A 15,774-nucleotide genomic window follows, 5' to 3' on the forward strand; every position below is an offset into this window, starting at 1 on the left:
TGGTGTATGCCAGCTGCAGGAAATTAGCTACTCTCTAGATTATTTGTGTTATAGGTAAAAATTGACCCAGCCAAATTAAAAATGGAAAAAAAAATATTATAGCGATCGAATTCTATCTGAGCCAGCCACAAAGAAAAAGACAGTGCCAAGCCCGGGATCGGCACTGGGTGACACACAGGTCTGACCGCTCTAGCAGAGGGTCTCCTATGCTTCACTCCATCCGTCCTGCGAGAGCAGTTTTTATACAGTTTATTTTGCTTGAGGCCGGGATTTCCGCGATCAGCCTTTTCCTTCCATTCAAAGTCCCACATATTCATAAAGTCTCTTCTCTCTGCGCTGAGTTGAACAATTCGAGGTCCGGGAAGCGATGTCCATCGGAGACTGAGTTACGGGAACCCGGCATAGAGATGTATCTTTCGGAGGTTCCAGTGATCCCAATCTCGCGTAGTTGTCAGGACGATCATCGCCTGGGACTTCCTAGATCATCTCGAGAAACGACCCATCTCCAGGAGAGCCACATACTAACTTGTAAATGAAGCCTTATCGGCAATGGTTTCAACGTATGTGAGGCAACCCCCTGGCTCTGGCTCGCATGCTTTATAGTTTAATCATATAAAACTTTACGTATCACCCTATAAAAACTTTAAAACTTTATGTATCACCCTATAGACGCGAATTATCCATATTACACATAACATTTGAAAATAACATTTGATGGTACAGTGTCATATACGGCAGGTATAAAAAACCGCACAGCACAAATACTTCTTCAGAGGGCCTGACTGCCAGTAAAAGAGCAGACGCTTCCTTGTTAAACAATTTGTTGCCAGAACATGTTCAGACGACACAAAATTCTCCAGCTGGTCTAACCAGTCTTGCTCTCCACCATGCAATGACACTGCAGATCTCCGAATTTGCTCCGCTCCCCGCGACTAGAGCAGCAGAAGGGAGTGTTCAGCGAAGCAGGACAGGGCTGCACTTCTGGCATGGGGATGAGGTTGCGCCGCAAGTTGCTGGGCTCTTCCACGCTCCAGCCCTTGGCCTGCTTCTTCAGCGGACGCCACGAAGGCACAGGGCAGCCTCGGCCCGCGCTCGGCGGGGACCGGGGAGGCTCAGGGCCGGGGCACAGCCCCGCGGGTCCTGCCGGGCGGAGGGAGCCGCTCTCCCGGAACAAAACTACATTTCCCAGCTCGCTTCCCGGCCGGCACCGCCCCTTTCCCGCCGGGCTGGGCGCACGCCCGGAGCCGCTCGGCGGCGGCACTACAGCCCAGGGCCTCTGCGCGCCCTCGGGCACGACCGTCCGGGCAGTCCCAGCCCCGCTCCGCACCCGCCAGCGGCGGCCGTGCCCGTGCCCGCCATGGCTGACAGCGCAGAGCCCGCGGCTCCCGACGCCGGTCCCTCCGCGGCTCCGGACGCGGGTCCCGCCGCGGCCCCTCCGGGCTCGCCGGTGCGGGAGCGGCGGGCGGGCGGCTCCCCCGGCGCGGGCGCGGCCATGCCGCGGCTGCCGCTCAGCGGCCAGGGCGGGGCGGCGGGAATGTCGCTGCCGCGGCTGGAGAAGCCGATCAAGCAGGCCTTCTACAACACCGGGGCGCTGCTGTTTGCGGGGCTGTGTTGCGGAGCCGCCGTCCTCGTGTACTTCATCCTGGAGGCGTTCCTGCGGCCGCTGCTCTGGGCCGTGCTCTGCGGAACCTTCCTGCACCCCTTCAAGACCTCGCTGACGGCGCTGGGGCGGCGCTGGCTGAGCCGCCTGCACCGCTCCCGCACCCCGGTGCTGCTGGCCGCCCTCCTCCTGCCCATCTGCTTCGCCAACTACGGCGTGGAGGCGCTGGGCGAGCAGGTGCTGCGGCGGCGGCGGCTCCTGCTGCTGCTGGGCGCCGGGGGGCCGCTGCTCTACGGGCTCTACTGCCTGGGCAGCTCCCTGGGCGTGCAGGTGCTGCTGGCACAGGCCGCCCGCATCATCTGCCAGGGGCTGGACTACTTCAGCAGCCAGTGGGTGAGTGTGTGAGTGTCGGTGTTCCGCGGCCGTGCTTTAGGCATGTCCCGCTTCTGGAGATGCTGTTAAGTCAAAGGTGATTCAGGCGAGTTCTTGGGTAAACATCGAGGCTTACTGAAGTCTAAGGTGTGTGCTGAAGTGTTGCGAAATAGCAGCACAGCTCCACTAGTGACCCGGGATGGGGGAAGGCATCTTAAGGTTTGTTTCTCAGTGTACGGTGTAGGATTTTCTTTTTCTTCTTAGCGTGTCAAGCAGTGCAAACGCAATTTGAACGTTAGAAAGTAAAGCTGTTTAACTTACAGATGTTACTGATGGTAACGAGTCGTGGGAGACTACTTTTCCCTGTGTTCTGTTGAGTAGGTAGGATAGTTAGAACTGGCAGAACTCTTTTGCACTTTGTTAGTTATAACTAAAAATACAAAAAGTGCTACATATCAGAAGCAAATGGATATGTGAAAGATCAGATCAGTAAGTTGTACTTTCGTTAAATACTGGTGTACAACTGGCATGATCAGTTTTCTTAGTGTCAAAAGACTTTTCAGAAGAGGCTCTATTGTTTAAACAAACAAACTATGCCCTTTCTCTAGGTAACAGTGCTCCTGAATGGACTGACAGAGGATATTTTGACAGACTACCTCTAGTGTGAATAGAATGCACAGGAGAATGTGTTTAGCCTTTTGAAAGTAAGCGCTGGAGGAAAAGATTTTCTTGACTTCATTTGGTCCTGGAAGATGCCAGAGGACATATGTTTCTAGTCTGTTTTTGTCCTCAGAAGTATAATTAGGATTGAGTAGACAGAGATACATTCTCTCTTTATAAAGAGGCAAGATATTACCATGTTACTTTCAGCTGAGTAGTAACAGAACTAAAGCATGGCCTGGTACTAGTGGGAAGCTTTGACTAGTTGCCACACAATTTGCTTGGTAAGCTTAAGACTTTTTTAAGAACTCTGCGCTGACCTCTTTGCTTTATTTTTAACAAATCTATATTGCTGCACTAACTGATCTGGCTAAGTCCAGGCTTTTATTAAAAGTTTCTTAATTAAGCCATACTTAATGCTGTGTAAATATAAGGGTACTGAAGGAAGCTGCACTTACTGAAGCTTTTAACTATGGCTGTAATGCACTGCTGGAGGTCTGTGCCTCCTCAGTGCAACCTTGTTTAGCAGTCTCTGAGCCTTCTGGTTGGCGCTGGTGTTTTTGATTTAACACTTGTGTTCACTGAACTGTGGTAGGATATTAACTGCACAAAACATAGTAAGCTCTCAGAACTCTTCAGACCTGAGTTTCTTGGGGAAATTTTGGGCTTGTGTCAAGGTAACTGATCACAGAGTTCCTTAAGCAAACCAGTTGCTTTCTAAGCAAGCTGCTTGTGTCTCTTTCTGGGGCCTTATAGGAAAAAAATTGTGGGCTTTCCTTTATAAATAACTGCAAATCGGTCTGGCATCATCTGTACACTTTGCAGTGTTTTCTTAGTCCATTTTTTTTTTTTTTAATTTTGCAGTGCTCGATGTGTATTATCTCAGAACTGTAGCAGGATAATTTAATTTTATCCATGCTGCTGAGGAGCCCTGAGCTGGATCAGTTAATAGTGTCAGTTTTAACTTCAGTTAAGCACTTTAAAAGCCTTTTAATTGCCGTGTTATATTGCAGGACTCTGTTTGCATGCATATGTTCTGCTTGTTAGCTGCACAGGAATTAGGGATATTTCGAGTGTTCGTCTCTGGGCTCATGGTTCCTTCTGTATGCACGATTGCCTTCTCCCTTTCTGAGTCCCTCTTCTGGACTAGAGAAGTGAGTGGATGCCTATCATTAGAATTATGGGGATTTCAAATACTGATTTGTTATTCTCTAACTAAAGGTATTTTTATGGTATCTACTAGGCCATGATACTGAGACAGAAATTCTCCTCTTAAGTTCTAGAAAAAAAGAAGGTTCTTCAAATGCAGTAATTGCATGTGACAATGACATAGTAAGGTGTATCTTGGCACCAGTATGTTAAAGAGCTTTCCTGTCCTGCTGTCCTCAGATCTGGCAAAGCCATTCATGGCGTTGATGCGTCAAGATTCAGAAGTGCCTGTGTTCCCATCTGTGGTTCTTAAGTCACACCTGCAGTTCAGGAACTGCAGTCATGGGTACCTCCATGACTGGATTGTTTGATAGCTGATTGCAAAACACTGCATTTGGAGAACAAGTTCAGGATCTTAGGCTAGTCTATGAGCATTGTGCTCCTACGGTCTCCTTTTCTTTCCCTGTAGGCTTTATAATCTTCAAAGAAGCTTGCTCAAAAATGTAGCTGGCTTCTGGGCCTTAAATTAGAGGCTGGTTAAAAATTCCAGATGAGTTCATTGTTCTGATTCCAGCCTTCTCTTGGTTATTTGCAGAATTCTTATGCAGAGGGCTCTGCACAGACAGTAGTTTCATATAATAGGAAAGGGGAATGTTTTTCTGTGTATTTTATTTCTTGGAAAGGATGGGAGTTTGTCCTATAGAGGACTGAATATAGTCCTACACACTTCCAGGCTGCAGCAATTTCACTAGTTTTGCAGGAGCTATGCCTATGTCCAGTACTGTATCTAGAAACCAAATTCTTTTGCTTTGTGGCAGGAGTTCAAACTATTTTAGGCTGATGTTTTACACTTAAGTTAATATATATCCAATTCCAAGTATTCATTTTATTTTCTTCTTTTTTTTTAGAAGAATTTGCATGCTTGTATTTTTTTGGGATACAGATAGTTTGTAGATCCCAGGAGATATAAAGAATTATACAGCTGCTCTATGTTGGCTCTGAGGTTCATCTTTGTAAATTAAATTTGATGTAATCATAATGAGCAGCATTCTCTGTAGTGAACTTCATTACAGGGCTGTCAAAATCTTTCTCTCTGGCCAGTCTTTCTTTCTTGCTTTGTCACAGGTAGTTGCAGGCTCACAACAGTGTAGTCACATGTGTGTGTCAGTGTATTCTTTTATCTCTGACTGTATGAGGTACAACTTGTGTTGTTCTGGGAGTTTCCATGCAGTTAGAGCACTTAATCAGTCTTATCCTCAGCAGGGTGCTGGGCGGATCTGGAAATGCCATTGCCCACCATTGCCGTGACTGCTGTTCTGGAATATTGTCAGAGTACACACTACCTGTTTTGGCTGGTACTGTCTGCTCCCCATCAGAGATTCTGTGAAAGACATCCACCAGGGAAACCTCTATTTGTGTTGCACTAAATGTCACTCCCCCAGCAGCCCTTGCAGACTGAAATTCTCCAAGCATTCTTGCATGTTCTGAGTTGTTTGGCTCCCACAATCCTATTGAATATCACCTGTAGGGGCATAAAAGCATCTATGTTTTGTTGAGTTCACCCGATGGGGCAATTTCTCTTCTAATAAAGAAAAAGGCACACTTCTGATTTTTGATGTGCATACAATTTCTATTTTTTTGAGGATTTAGCATAGGTGGGCTTTTTTTTCCCTTCCCTTTCTTCTTAGAGCAGGCTTGCAGGTTTCTAAAACTTGCCCACCATAAAAAAAAAAAAAAAAACAAAAACAAACCCAAACCAAAATAAACACCTGAACAAGCTATTAAGTATTCTTTCTGCTGTTTATTATTGTATCCTGGCTTATCCTTTATTATTATGGTATCCTGGCTTATAAATGATACAGCCAAATACTGACTGTAAACCACAGATTTTGGTATGTTTTCACAACTTTCCTTGGTAGAGATAAACTGTGTAGAGACTACATGTGGCCTGTTTAAAAACAAGATGGGTAGAGGTAGGGAAAGTCTGGGATGTTGATAGTGTTTTCTACTGTTGTTTTTCCCTTCCACGCCCACCCTCAGTTTTGGAAGAGCCTGCAGTGAGGTACCTTTCTTGGAGAAGCTGAGGAGCTTGTTCTGATTTATATGCAGGAAATACAGCCTCAAAGCTGGCAGTAGCCTAAAACCTGATGATAAATGCTACATAATATTAGCTATTTACTGGTATTTATATGTATTGGTTGAACACAATGATGTTTCTTATTCCAGCACCTCTGAAAGGAATGATCATTATGGAACTGTCCAGCAACATTTTAACTGTGCTCTATATAATAAAACGAGAAGGAATTGTGTGTGTTGAGGAGCCATCTCTTGCAAAAGTGTTACCATGAAGTATTTCAGAGGAGTGGTGCTCTGTCTGCAGGGAGAGAATTTGATATGCTCTGGGAAAACTCTTTTTGTAAGAGAATCCTAATACATTTAATTTCTGAACAATATTTTCATTACTAGTTTCTCATAAGTAGCTTTTATATTAAGACAGAAAAAGCGAACTAAAGGAGAAGTATTCTCAACATCCATTGCTTCAGTCTTCTGGATATCTTAATGTTATGTTTTTTTTTTTCTTAAATTCAGTGTAGAAAATGTTGCAGGAAACATTGAAAATAATTTTCTGCCCATGTGTGGCAGTGTTGATTTTGATAGTCAACTTCCCCCTGCCCCAGGGTTCTAGTTATAGGTTCATACTTTCATTCCTTCAAAAAGGGATGATCTCACTAAACACCATGTTTCTGTTTCGGGCAGTTTAGTAGTCTGTGTTTTTTAATGCAAGAAATACCTGCATGGATATATGCCATGTTTGGGGGTTCTAGAAGAAACAGAGTGGGCACAGAGTTCTCTAGTCCTTTGGACCTGGGACAAGGAATAGCTTGCTTGTGTCCACTTAGAACCTGCTTTAGGTAAATGAAGGCTTCCTAAGTGAAGGGAGGAGGTGCTTGTCTTTGCTCAGAGGTGAAAAATAGTCTTACATGTGTGCTTAGTTGGAGTTTGGGTATTTTCTTATATGTTTCATAAGGGCTGTCTCTGTACTGAAGGACAGGCACACTTACTCTGCAAGTTATGGGATATTTTGTGTACTAGTGAAAATGCACTAAAGCTACCATAAATTAATTTTGGTTCTGGAAACTGGAGTCAAAATGATGTCTTTGTAATTTGTCATCTGCCTCCTTAATATCTTTTATGCTGTTTAGAAAACCATTTTCAAATGAACAGGCAGATAAAGAAAACACTGATTATTTTTTTTTTGAAGGCAAACACAGTTTGGCTTTTAGCAGTGCATTTAATGCATTGTGTTCCTTAATTTTTCAAGTCCAACACTCTTCTGCTCAGCTTTTTTGGTAGGTTCATTTTCCTTTGTCAGCCTGCATCACCACTGAGGAGGGAGGTGTAGAAATAGTCAACTGGTGTCATAAGATCACCTCTTTAAACCATCTTCACTCTGCAGCGCTGTTTGAAAAGTTTGGAAAAGTGCTGTGTTAATGCTTGGTAAATGTTTTTAATGATTTTTTTATTTTAAGAAAAACTAATTAAAATCTCTATTTCCAAATTAAAATTTGGTATTAAAATACTAAAGGGAACTGATGAGGTAGTTTGGGCTTTTTTTTCCCCCCAAAACACAGAGACTGGAAAATAGAAAGCAATTTAAATTAGATCTGTAGATCTGTCAAACAGTTTTAAATTTAAAGGTCAGTTAAAATCCCCTAAACAAACCAAAACATAAACCAAACTCTGAAAAACCTTGCTCTATGATTTCCAAGTTGAAAGAGCAGACAGGGGAAAGCATAAATTCAAAATGGCCAGGAGAGAGGGTAGAGCTATAATTAGAAAAAGAAGGAGTTCAGACTCAGTTTTGTAGGGGCCGACTTGTTAAAAACTGAAAAATTTTGGCAGGTTGGCAGGGCATATATCAAAAGAAGTAAATGTTGGTTCATCTTCTCAGTCTTCACTGTTGGATTTACTTGTGGGGTGGTTTATAGAATCATGGAATATCTTGAGTTGGAAGGGACCCAGAAGGATCACTGAAGTCTCACTCCTGGCTCTGCACAGGACCACCCCAAGAATCATTCCATGGGCCTGTCATTGAGTCAGGGATGGATGAATGAGTGACGCATAGACTCTAGGTCTCCAGAAGGCTAATAATAATTTTATTAGGAAACCCATTCTTTTTATACACGGTTCTGAGACAGGTGGACCTGATTGGTCATGTAATTAAAACACTGTCACCATTGGCTAATTAGGAAATCACCCTTTGGTAAATATCTAATGAGAAGCAACTGTTCAAAACACCAGCTGCAGAGCCTTAAGATAAGAATTGTTTTAATTCTTTTCTCTGAGCTTCTCACAGCTTTTCCCAGAACAATTCCTGGGAAAGTTTATCTGGCTTTCTCTCTCTGACCAGACTGTTGCAACCACATGTGCATGAGAAGGCACATGAAGCAGGTGGGAAATGTGTTGCTGCTGGATGTTGAGATGTTGGGGCAGCGTTCCAAGGAAGACAAAATCATTCCAACAGCTTTGCAGTGGGAAGCTCTTCTTGCTTATTGCGCTTCTGACATATGCTTCTGTTGCCTGTTGTTGGTACCTGCCATGCTTCTATGAGCTTATTTTGCTGTAACTGAATTACAGGTAGTTTTTTATGAGCTTAGGGATCTTGAGCTGGCTGGATGAATGTTGAAGCTGTTGTGCAGAAGAGGTGGGACTGTTTATCTGGCAGTAGGAGATAATGAATTGCCACTTTCAGTAACAGTTTTTGAATGCACTCATCTGCAAAACCTTCCCCATAGAGGTTAACTTGTTGATAGGAAAAAGGGGTGGGAACCGTGTAAATAAAGAGTTTTACTCTCCAACATAAATCAGTATAAACATTGTCAAAAGTTGAGTAGTAAGAGTTTGTTCATGAAAAATTAGGTCAAAGCCAAAAGAGTGGCTCTGATTTTCAAATCCTTCAACTTCAATTTCTTCACCAGGAAGGCAAAACAAATTTCCAGTAATGTTGGTGATGGTTCATGCTGATAAATCCTCAACTTTCCAGCACAGAAATTTCAAAGAAAAATCACAGAAGCAGATGCTTGAGTTTAACGCAAAAGCTGCATCTTTCTATAGTGTAATTTTGTCTCTAGTTGGCAATTTAAAGAGAACTAAAGCCCTTCACAGTTGCCTTAGACATCTCTAAATCCAAGAAGTTACTCTGTGGTCTTAGCACTATTTATTCAGAAAAGTTGACAGTTTTACATGTTTAAAGGCAAAGCAACACTTAGTTCAGTTTGGGAGAGATGCTACAAAATGCAGAGGAGATATGAAAAATGAGGTCTTGGCTGTCTGTTAAGATAGGCAGGGAATGAAGAAGGGCAGCTTGCAGGATTAAACTATCCCAGAGTTGCGATGTATGGAAGTTGTGCATGTCTATAAATAATAATTGTGATTGAGGAGTGATTTAAAATCGCAGAGTACGTGGTGAAAGGCATCTGCAACTGATTTCAGCTTGCTAAATAGTTGATGAGAGTTAACGCATTCTGCAAAATCTGAAATGTATGTATTAGTTACCTGGTTAGCTTATAAATTAAACACTCTTATAAATTAAATTTATAGGCATTTTATCTTAGCATGGAATCTCATAAATTACAGTTTCAGTGCAGTAATTGAAGTAGCTTAATTTTATTGAAAGTAGGCAGTCTTTCATTCTTTGTTTCAATTATGTCAGTTTTTGAGAATGAAGTACAATAGCAAAGAGGCTATTATTATTCTCCATGCTTTTCAAGCCAAAACCTTTGGAGACCATCCAGAAAAACAGTGGGAAGGATTATGTAATGTGCTTTTAAAGGGTTAAGGAAAAAAAAATGCATGCTGTTGCTAAGTCAGTATGGTATGAAATCCTAATCCATGTCAATTTAAGTTAATTTTCCTTGTCAGTTGCTTTCAGCTATGTGCTGTTGGAAGTAGGCTACCCTAGTTCCCGTGCACTGGTTCTTGCAGTGTAGGGATGTGCTTGGCCATAAGATTAGCCAATAAAGAGCTGATTATTCCATGGTGTCACTGAAATGAAACTTCTTGCCCCAGTCAGTTGACTACACAGTTCTTTTTACAGAGCTTCAGGAAGATTATTGTTTGATCTCTGAAACAGGGTGACTGCTTAATTTAAAAGTAAATTATTTCTATTTATTCAGTAGAAGTGAAGACTTCTACTTGGATCATTTGCTAAGCTTTTAGAAATGATAACTGATTAATTATTTGAACTTCAAACACAAAAAAAAAGTTATTAAATACCTAAACCCTATAATGTTCAGCTATATGCATGGATAAAAGCAGTGCAGTGTGTTTTGCTTTGTTGGCTGTTAAACACAGGCTTATACCCTGTTAGCCTTCTACTTGTTTTTAAACAAAGTTTAAATTAATGAACATACTGAGTCTCCTGTTTGTGATTTATCATTAAATTTAAAAGCTAAAGAGAAAATCAACTTGGAACTGGAACATTCATCATACAAAGATGCTGTATGGCTGATGTTGGGGAGTAGGATAGTATTTTGTGATGAGTTATCTGTTGCAATTAGAGCTGTGCTGTGAAGTGCCTTATGAGTGAATATATGTTTAAACCTATTGAAGGAGTGCTACTGTGCATTTCTGGTAAGAATTTTTGTTTGTTTGTGACTTTAGTCTTGATGTCTATGGGTTGTGTTAGTTTTAGACTTTTGAGTCTGCACTTGGCCATAAGCATTATGGAACTCTGTTGATGCAAAACTAGAAATAAGTGAAAAGTTGGAGTGATCTGCTTGGATGAGAAGCATTAGTGTGCAATGGGCAGGTATACCTTTGTTCAAATATCTTAAGTGATTTTAAATTACCTTGCATATGCAGTCATTCCCTCTGAAGTTATCAAGGACATCACTCACTGCTTGTCTGCTCAATTCAGTACAGCTAAGATTTCCTCTCCACCAATTAGATAGGTGGCAGTAGTCACACAAACCTGCTTTTCACAAGAACTCTTGTGTTTTCAGCATGAGTTGTACAGTGAGAGTAGAGGTGAAAACTCCTCTTGTGCCTTCTTCCTAATTACTTGTTCTGTGTCTCTGCCTATGCGTTCTTCCTTCTTTCAGTGATGTCTGATTCAGCAAATGCTCTTAATAGAAATTCTCTTCAAACTTCTTTGGAATTTATGGATTTATAAGTGTAAATTTGAAGGTGTACTTAACTGGTAATGAATAGGGAATGTTCATTGAATTTGAGCCAGAAATATCTTTAGTTATTTCTTTCAAGAATGAAACACTGGGTTTTAATTTTTGCAGGTTTTTTATTTCACATCCTCTCCTGAGTAGCAGCTTTTCACCTCCTGTTACCTCTTCCTGCTCCCTTCTTTCTTTTCAGCTCAAATTCATCATCTCAAGATTCTTAACTCCAAATCTATATTGCTGTTTATCTGATGAGTAGAGTAGTAGAAGGCAGTTAGAAACAGCAAACTCAAGTTGTCGCTGATGTCTTCCTGTTCTTGTTTTTCTAAGTTAAAAAAATGAAAAAATTACATGTTCTATAAAGACATCTGTTTTGTGAACTGGCACCACTGAGGAACAGCAGTTTTTGTTGTGCTTCCTAATGGATTCTTTGGCTTAAGCTCCCTTTTGTCTCTTTGGACTGAAACACAGGAGCTGGCATATTGCTCCATGCTGGAATATGTGCAGCATGCTGTGCTGGCCAGCTCTGTCTCCCTGTGGCCACATAGGTGCTGCTGATGAACTCATATAATTAATTGAAGTGTGGGCTTCTTAAAGACTTACAAGCTGAAATCCGTTCTCTGTCTCTGACAGTTAGGGGTGTGTGCATGAGTGTACACGCATACATGAGTACAGTAGAGGTCTCTTTTGATGTATGTATACATACCTATGTGTATCTTTTTCTTAAAGATATGGACATTGGTAGTTGGTTACCTGCTGATGGTTTCATTCAAGTGGAATATAAGCACTGAACGTTACTTAAAAGCAGTCTCTGTTCCTGTCTGGATTATGCTGCTCTTTCACTTAGGTGAGTAACTTATTAATAATAAGTTATTACTCTGATAACTGAGAGTTCTGTAAACAAAGCTCCTCACTTGCTCTTCTACTAAATCTGTGAAATAGTCTTAGCTGAAATGCAAACTGTTTTGTCTGCTCAGTAATTCTGGCTACATGTGTCCAGAAGGGAGCATTAGAGTAGGGAATGGGATGGCATCAAAGATGCTGAGCAATGTCTTCCACTCCTCATGCCTTTGTTTTCCCCATGGTTTCCCCTTACTTGGTCCACAGACAATGTGAACTTCTTGACAATGAGGAAAGGCTGGGGTCATGTGAGGCTGGCTTTAGACATTCATTTGTGATATTTTATTGAAAGCCTGCCAGTAACCAAGGCTGAAGCTGCAAAATGCATTTAATAGTAGTAACAGAAGTAAAAAAAAAAATTCTATTGGTAGTCAACAAGCATATCAGAATAGTATCAGCAGTATAAAATACACTTGCCAGTAATCTATATAATCTGTTCATACAAATATAAGATTATAGTAATCTTTTAGATTTATGTTACACATTTAATATATAGATTATCACCTTATGTTCTCATATCAGAGTTTATGGTGGAAGAATTGTGCAGTTAATAGAAGATTACCATGATAGAAGGTTTCACAGTGTACCTCATGATTTACTTTACTTTAGCAGCAGGTTTCAAGGGTTGTTCTGACCATGTGAGGATTCTTCCCTGAGATTTATATGTACTGACTTTGCATTTGCTTAGATTTTGACAGTCTTGTACTTACTGGAAGTACGGGCTGAATAGGCAAAAATCCCATTCTGTGGAGATCTAGGATAAATACACATTTTTGGGGTGAACATGACTTTTCTCTGATATCGAAAATGTTTTGATTTTCTGTGTATTTTCATGTGATTTTGAATGTTGTTTTTAAAATTGTTCTCTATGTCAACATAATGTTACTGAAGTTAGGAACAGTAACAGCTTGGTTAGTTCACTGAGAAACTTGTTCATGTTTGTTTTCTGTTCTTCCTTTTCTTTAGTGCAGAAAGCCTGTTTGTTTTGCGACTTCTTTGTTTTTTGGTTGATGTGCTGCCTTTCTTGATTTTGCTCAATATAGGGTTTATTAATGGTGTAATTTTTCTTGTAAAAAAAATCCCAACACTGTATCTTTCAGCTTCTGTGGCAGGTTCCTGGAGAATTCCTGTATTTCTGGTTATAGTTGTTCTGATGACAGTAGGCATGTTACATGAACAGCAGAATGGAAAGGAGTCTTCTGGTAAGGAAAAGTCACTGTTTCTTAAGTCAAATGAAATAATATGGACTGTATCCCCATAAATTCAATACCATATGGATTGCAAGAATTTACTATAGAATGTTTAGTGTGTTTTAAAGAGGTTTACTCATGCTGAAGTGAATCTTGGATTCTTTACAGAAAATGATTGCTGTGGACTGATGTTTCTTTTCCGTGGTAAAGAAGCGACTCATTATTAAGCCGAATTCCTTGAGTTTAAGGTTTTCAATATGCAATTTCAGGCATGAAGGTAGACCAGGATCTTTGAAATCAGAGGCTAACTTTGAAAGAAATGAGCAATATGGGTTTAGTAGCTCCTAAAATACTGAGTATGGGAGAAACCAAGACAACTCCATCCAGCAAGTTTCCAATATCCAGTCATTTGTTTTTAAAATAGTTTCTTAAAAATATGTTTTGTGTTTAGATTTTGAGAATAATAGTTTTTTTCCTGTTACAAGTCAATTTAGAAAAAAGTAAAGGCATCATAAATTCCTGATGAAAGATACCTTTTTCCTGTCTGGCTGTTTAAGTTGGTTAGTAAAGTTGATTAACTGGTATACACATTTTTTTAATAATCATACTGTCAGCAGCTGTGAATGTCTTGGTTGGTAGCAGTTCATTATCAAGAAAAGCACTAAGCAAATAACTGGTTTTGAGTTTTGGCTGCAGATGTGTTGTAATACTAAAATTAATAGCACTCATTCCTGTTTGATCATATTGACTACATATAATACATACTAAACACTAACAGCATCTATCCATATAATTTCTGCTGCCTGACAGCTCCATTGGATATCTAACACAAAATAAAACATTTTAAGGCTTAAGCTTTTTGTTACTTACATGCACGTATATATTTTACAGGGGCGGAGCTTCCTGGTCAGATGATTTCCATTGCTGCTTCAACAATTGCCATGGCAATTTCAATGACAGAGGATGAGTCCAATAATGAACATTCCTCCCAACCCTCAGGTGACTGAATACTCTGTAAGAAACATTTGAATTTGCTCTAAAGGCATGAATATGGATGGAATTGAGATAAAATTTCAAAATGGTTCATAACCTTTTCATTTTGTCCAAAATAGTGTCCAAATTGTGAATCAGATCTATCTGTTTTTAAAAAATGTCAAGAAGATACTAGTATAAAAGCTGTCTAGTAGAGGATATTTTGTGTGGCTGTTGAAGACCTGACTAGAAGGATTTATTACTGTTTTGTGGTTTGTTTTTTTTTTTTTTAGAATGAAGGTGTGATTTTTTTCCCTGTTCTTCATTGTTAATTATCTTAATTTTTATAGCCTTTTGATTTGTTGGCAGTTACATGTTATATAGCTGGATTTCTGGACCAGGTACAGACAGACTGGAGGAATTTTTATGTACATTGCAGTGAGAAAAAAAATGCACCACTTAAAACAAGGCATGCTCAAAGTCCTTCGTATAGTGAGTATACTTGACTTTGTAGCTTGAGTCACATGATACTTTTACTTATTATAAAACAATTGGCTTAAAAGAGTTCAGACAAAGTATTTAGATATCTAGCGCTGATTTTGAACTTTACTATCTTTTTTTGGGTAGGTCTTTGATGAAATGTGATACTAGAAAATTAAACTATTACTGAGACCTTTGGAAATCTAAAAGTTTCATCCATTTCCTGCACACCAAACCAAATAGATTATTCAACTTGACAGAATGTGAACTTCCAAAACTTGATTTTTAAATCTTAAAACAGCAGCTTTAGACAACCTACTCTTAGCTTTTTTTTTTTTTTACATTTTATATGACTATCAATATAAACATAGAAGCCTATGGAATTATGTCCTGAAATTTGAAATCAGAGCATTATGGTGACAGTTCTCCTGTATTTCTGTTTCAGTCTTTAATTTTGGAAGTTATAAATTTTTTTAAGCTGAATTTTGAAATCTGGAAAAGTAACAGACGCCCACAAATGGGCTATGTAAGTGGTTGTGTTCTTTTGTTGTTATTTTTTTTAGTTTACCAGTTCTTATTTTTTCACTTCTTTAAGACAGTTGTCTTTCTGTTTTCAAGAGGAGATAACTACAGCCGTTTTTCAAAAGTGTCTTTTATATTTTTTGACTTCTCTTGAAACAGTTAACCAGATGAGGGTTTTTTTGTCTTTTGAATTATGAGGTTGTTTTTCTTCACAGGAAAAAAACCCCCGTGGAGTTTTCTTTTAACTCCTAACAACAGTTAAAATAATATTCTAACAATCTGGTAAAAATTAGTATTCTGTTCTGTGATATATTAATCATAATTTTGCCCATCTTTGGTTTGGATCTTTTGTGAATGATGATGAAACATTATTCTTATACAGCAAAAAGTTTTACCTACAGGCTTAGAACTCACAGCTTTTTTGGTTTTCCTGACACTATTAAATCCATTACAGAACAACTAGGCTTAAACTTGTTTATTAAAAGACCATGAGGGAGTATAAGCTTTGCTGATTTTATATTTTTTTCTGAACACTCATGTTTTTCCATATTTTATTGTTGAATACTTGTATTTAATACTGGGGGCGAGGAGTTTAATGGTACCAGTTTGTGTGTTCTAAGTGGTCCTTTCTGGTCTTCCAAGAGTTTCCAGTGTATACAGCAAAGAAGAAGTCTGCAATTTCTGAAGCAGATACTACTGCAGTACTTTGCAGACAAAATTCTGTTGTCTTGTTGGCTTCAAATATGATAGATAC

General features: G+C 39.9%; 1 protein-coding gene across 2 annotated transcripts in view; it reads left to right on the forward strand.

Moving 5' to 3' along the window:
• The first annotated feature begins 718 nt into the window (after positions 1-718).
• The window catches only part of TMEM245 (transmembrane protein 245), a 76,597-nt gene continuing 61,541 nt past the window's right edge, over positions 719-15,774 (forward strand). The window contains exons 1-4 of one of the 2 annotated variants that reach the window (XM_068195568.1): positions 719-1,993; positions 11,686-11,803; positions 12,957-13,058; positions 13,938-14,045. In XM_068195568.1, the coding sequence (XP_068051669.1) occupies positions 893-1,993; positions 11,686-11,803; positions 12,957-13,058; positions 13,938-14,045 (1,429 nt within the window). In that variant the 5' untranslated portion in view covers positions 719-892. The remainder of the gene's footprint in view (positions 1,994-11,685; positions 11,804-12,956; positions 13,059-13,937; positions 14,046-15,774) is intronic. The other variant, XM_068195576.1, reaches the window with a different exon arrangement.

The sequence above is a fragment of the Anomalospiza imberbis genome, chromosome 1 (genome assembly GCF_031753505.1).
Source record: "Anomalospiza imberbis isolate Cuckoo-Finch-1a 21T00152 chromosome 1, ASM3175350v1, whole genome shotgun sequence".
In the NCBI taxonomy this organism is placed as follows: domain Eukaryota; kingdom Metazoa; phylum Chordata; class Aves; order Passeriformes; family Viduidae; genus Anomalospiza; species Anomalospiza imberbis.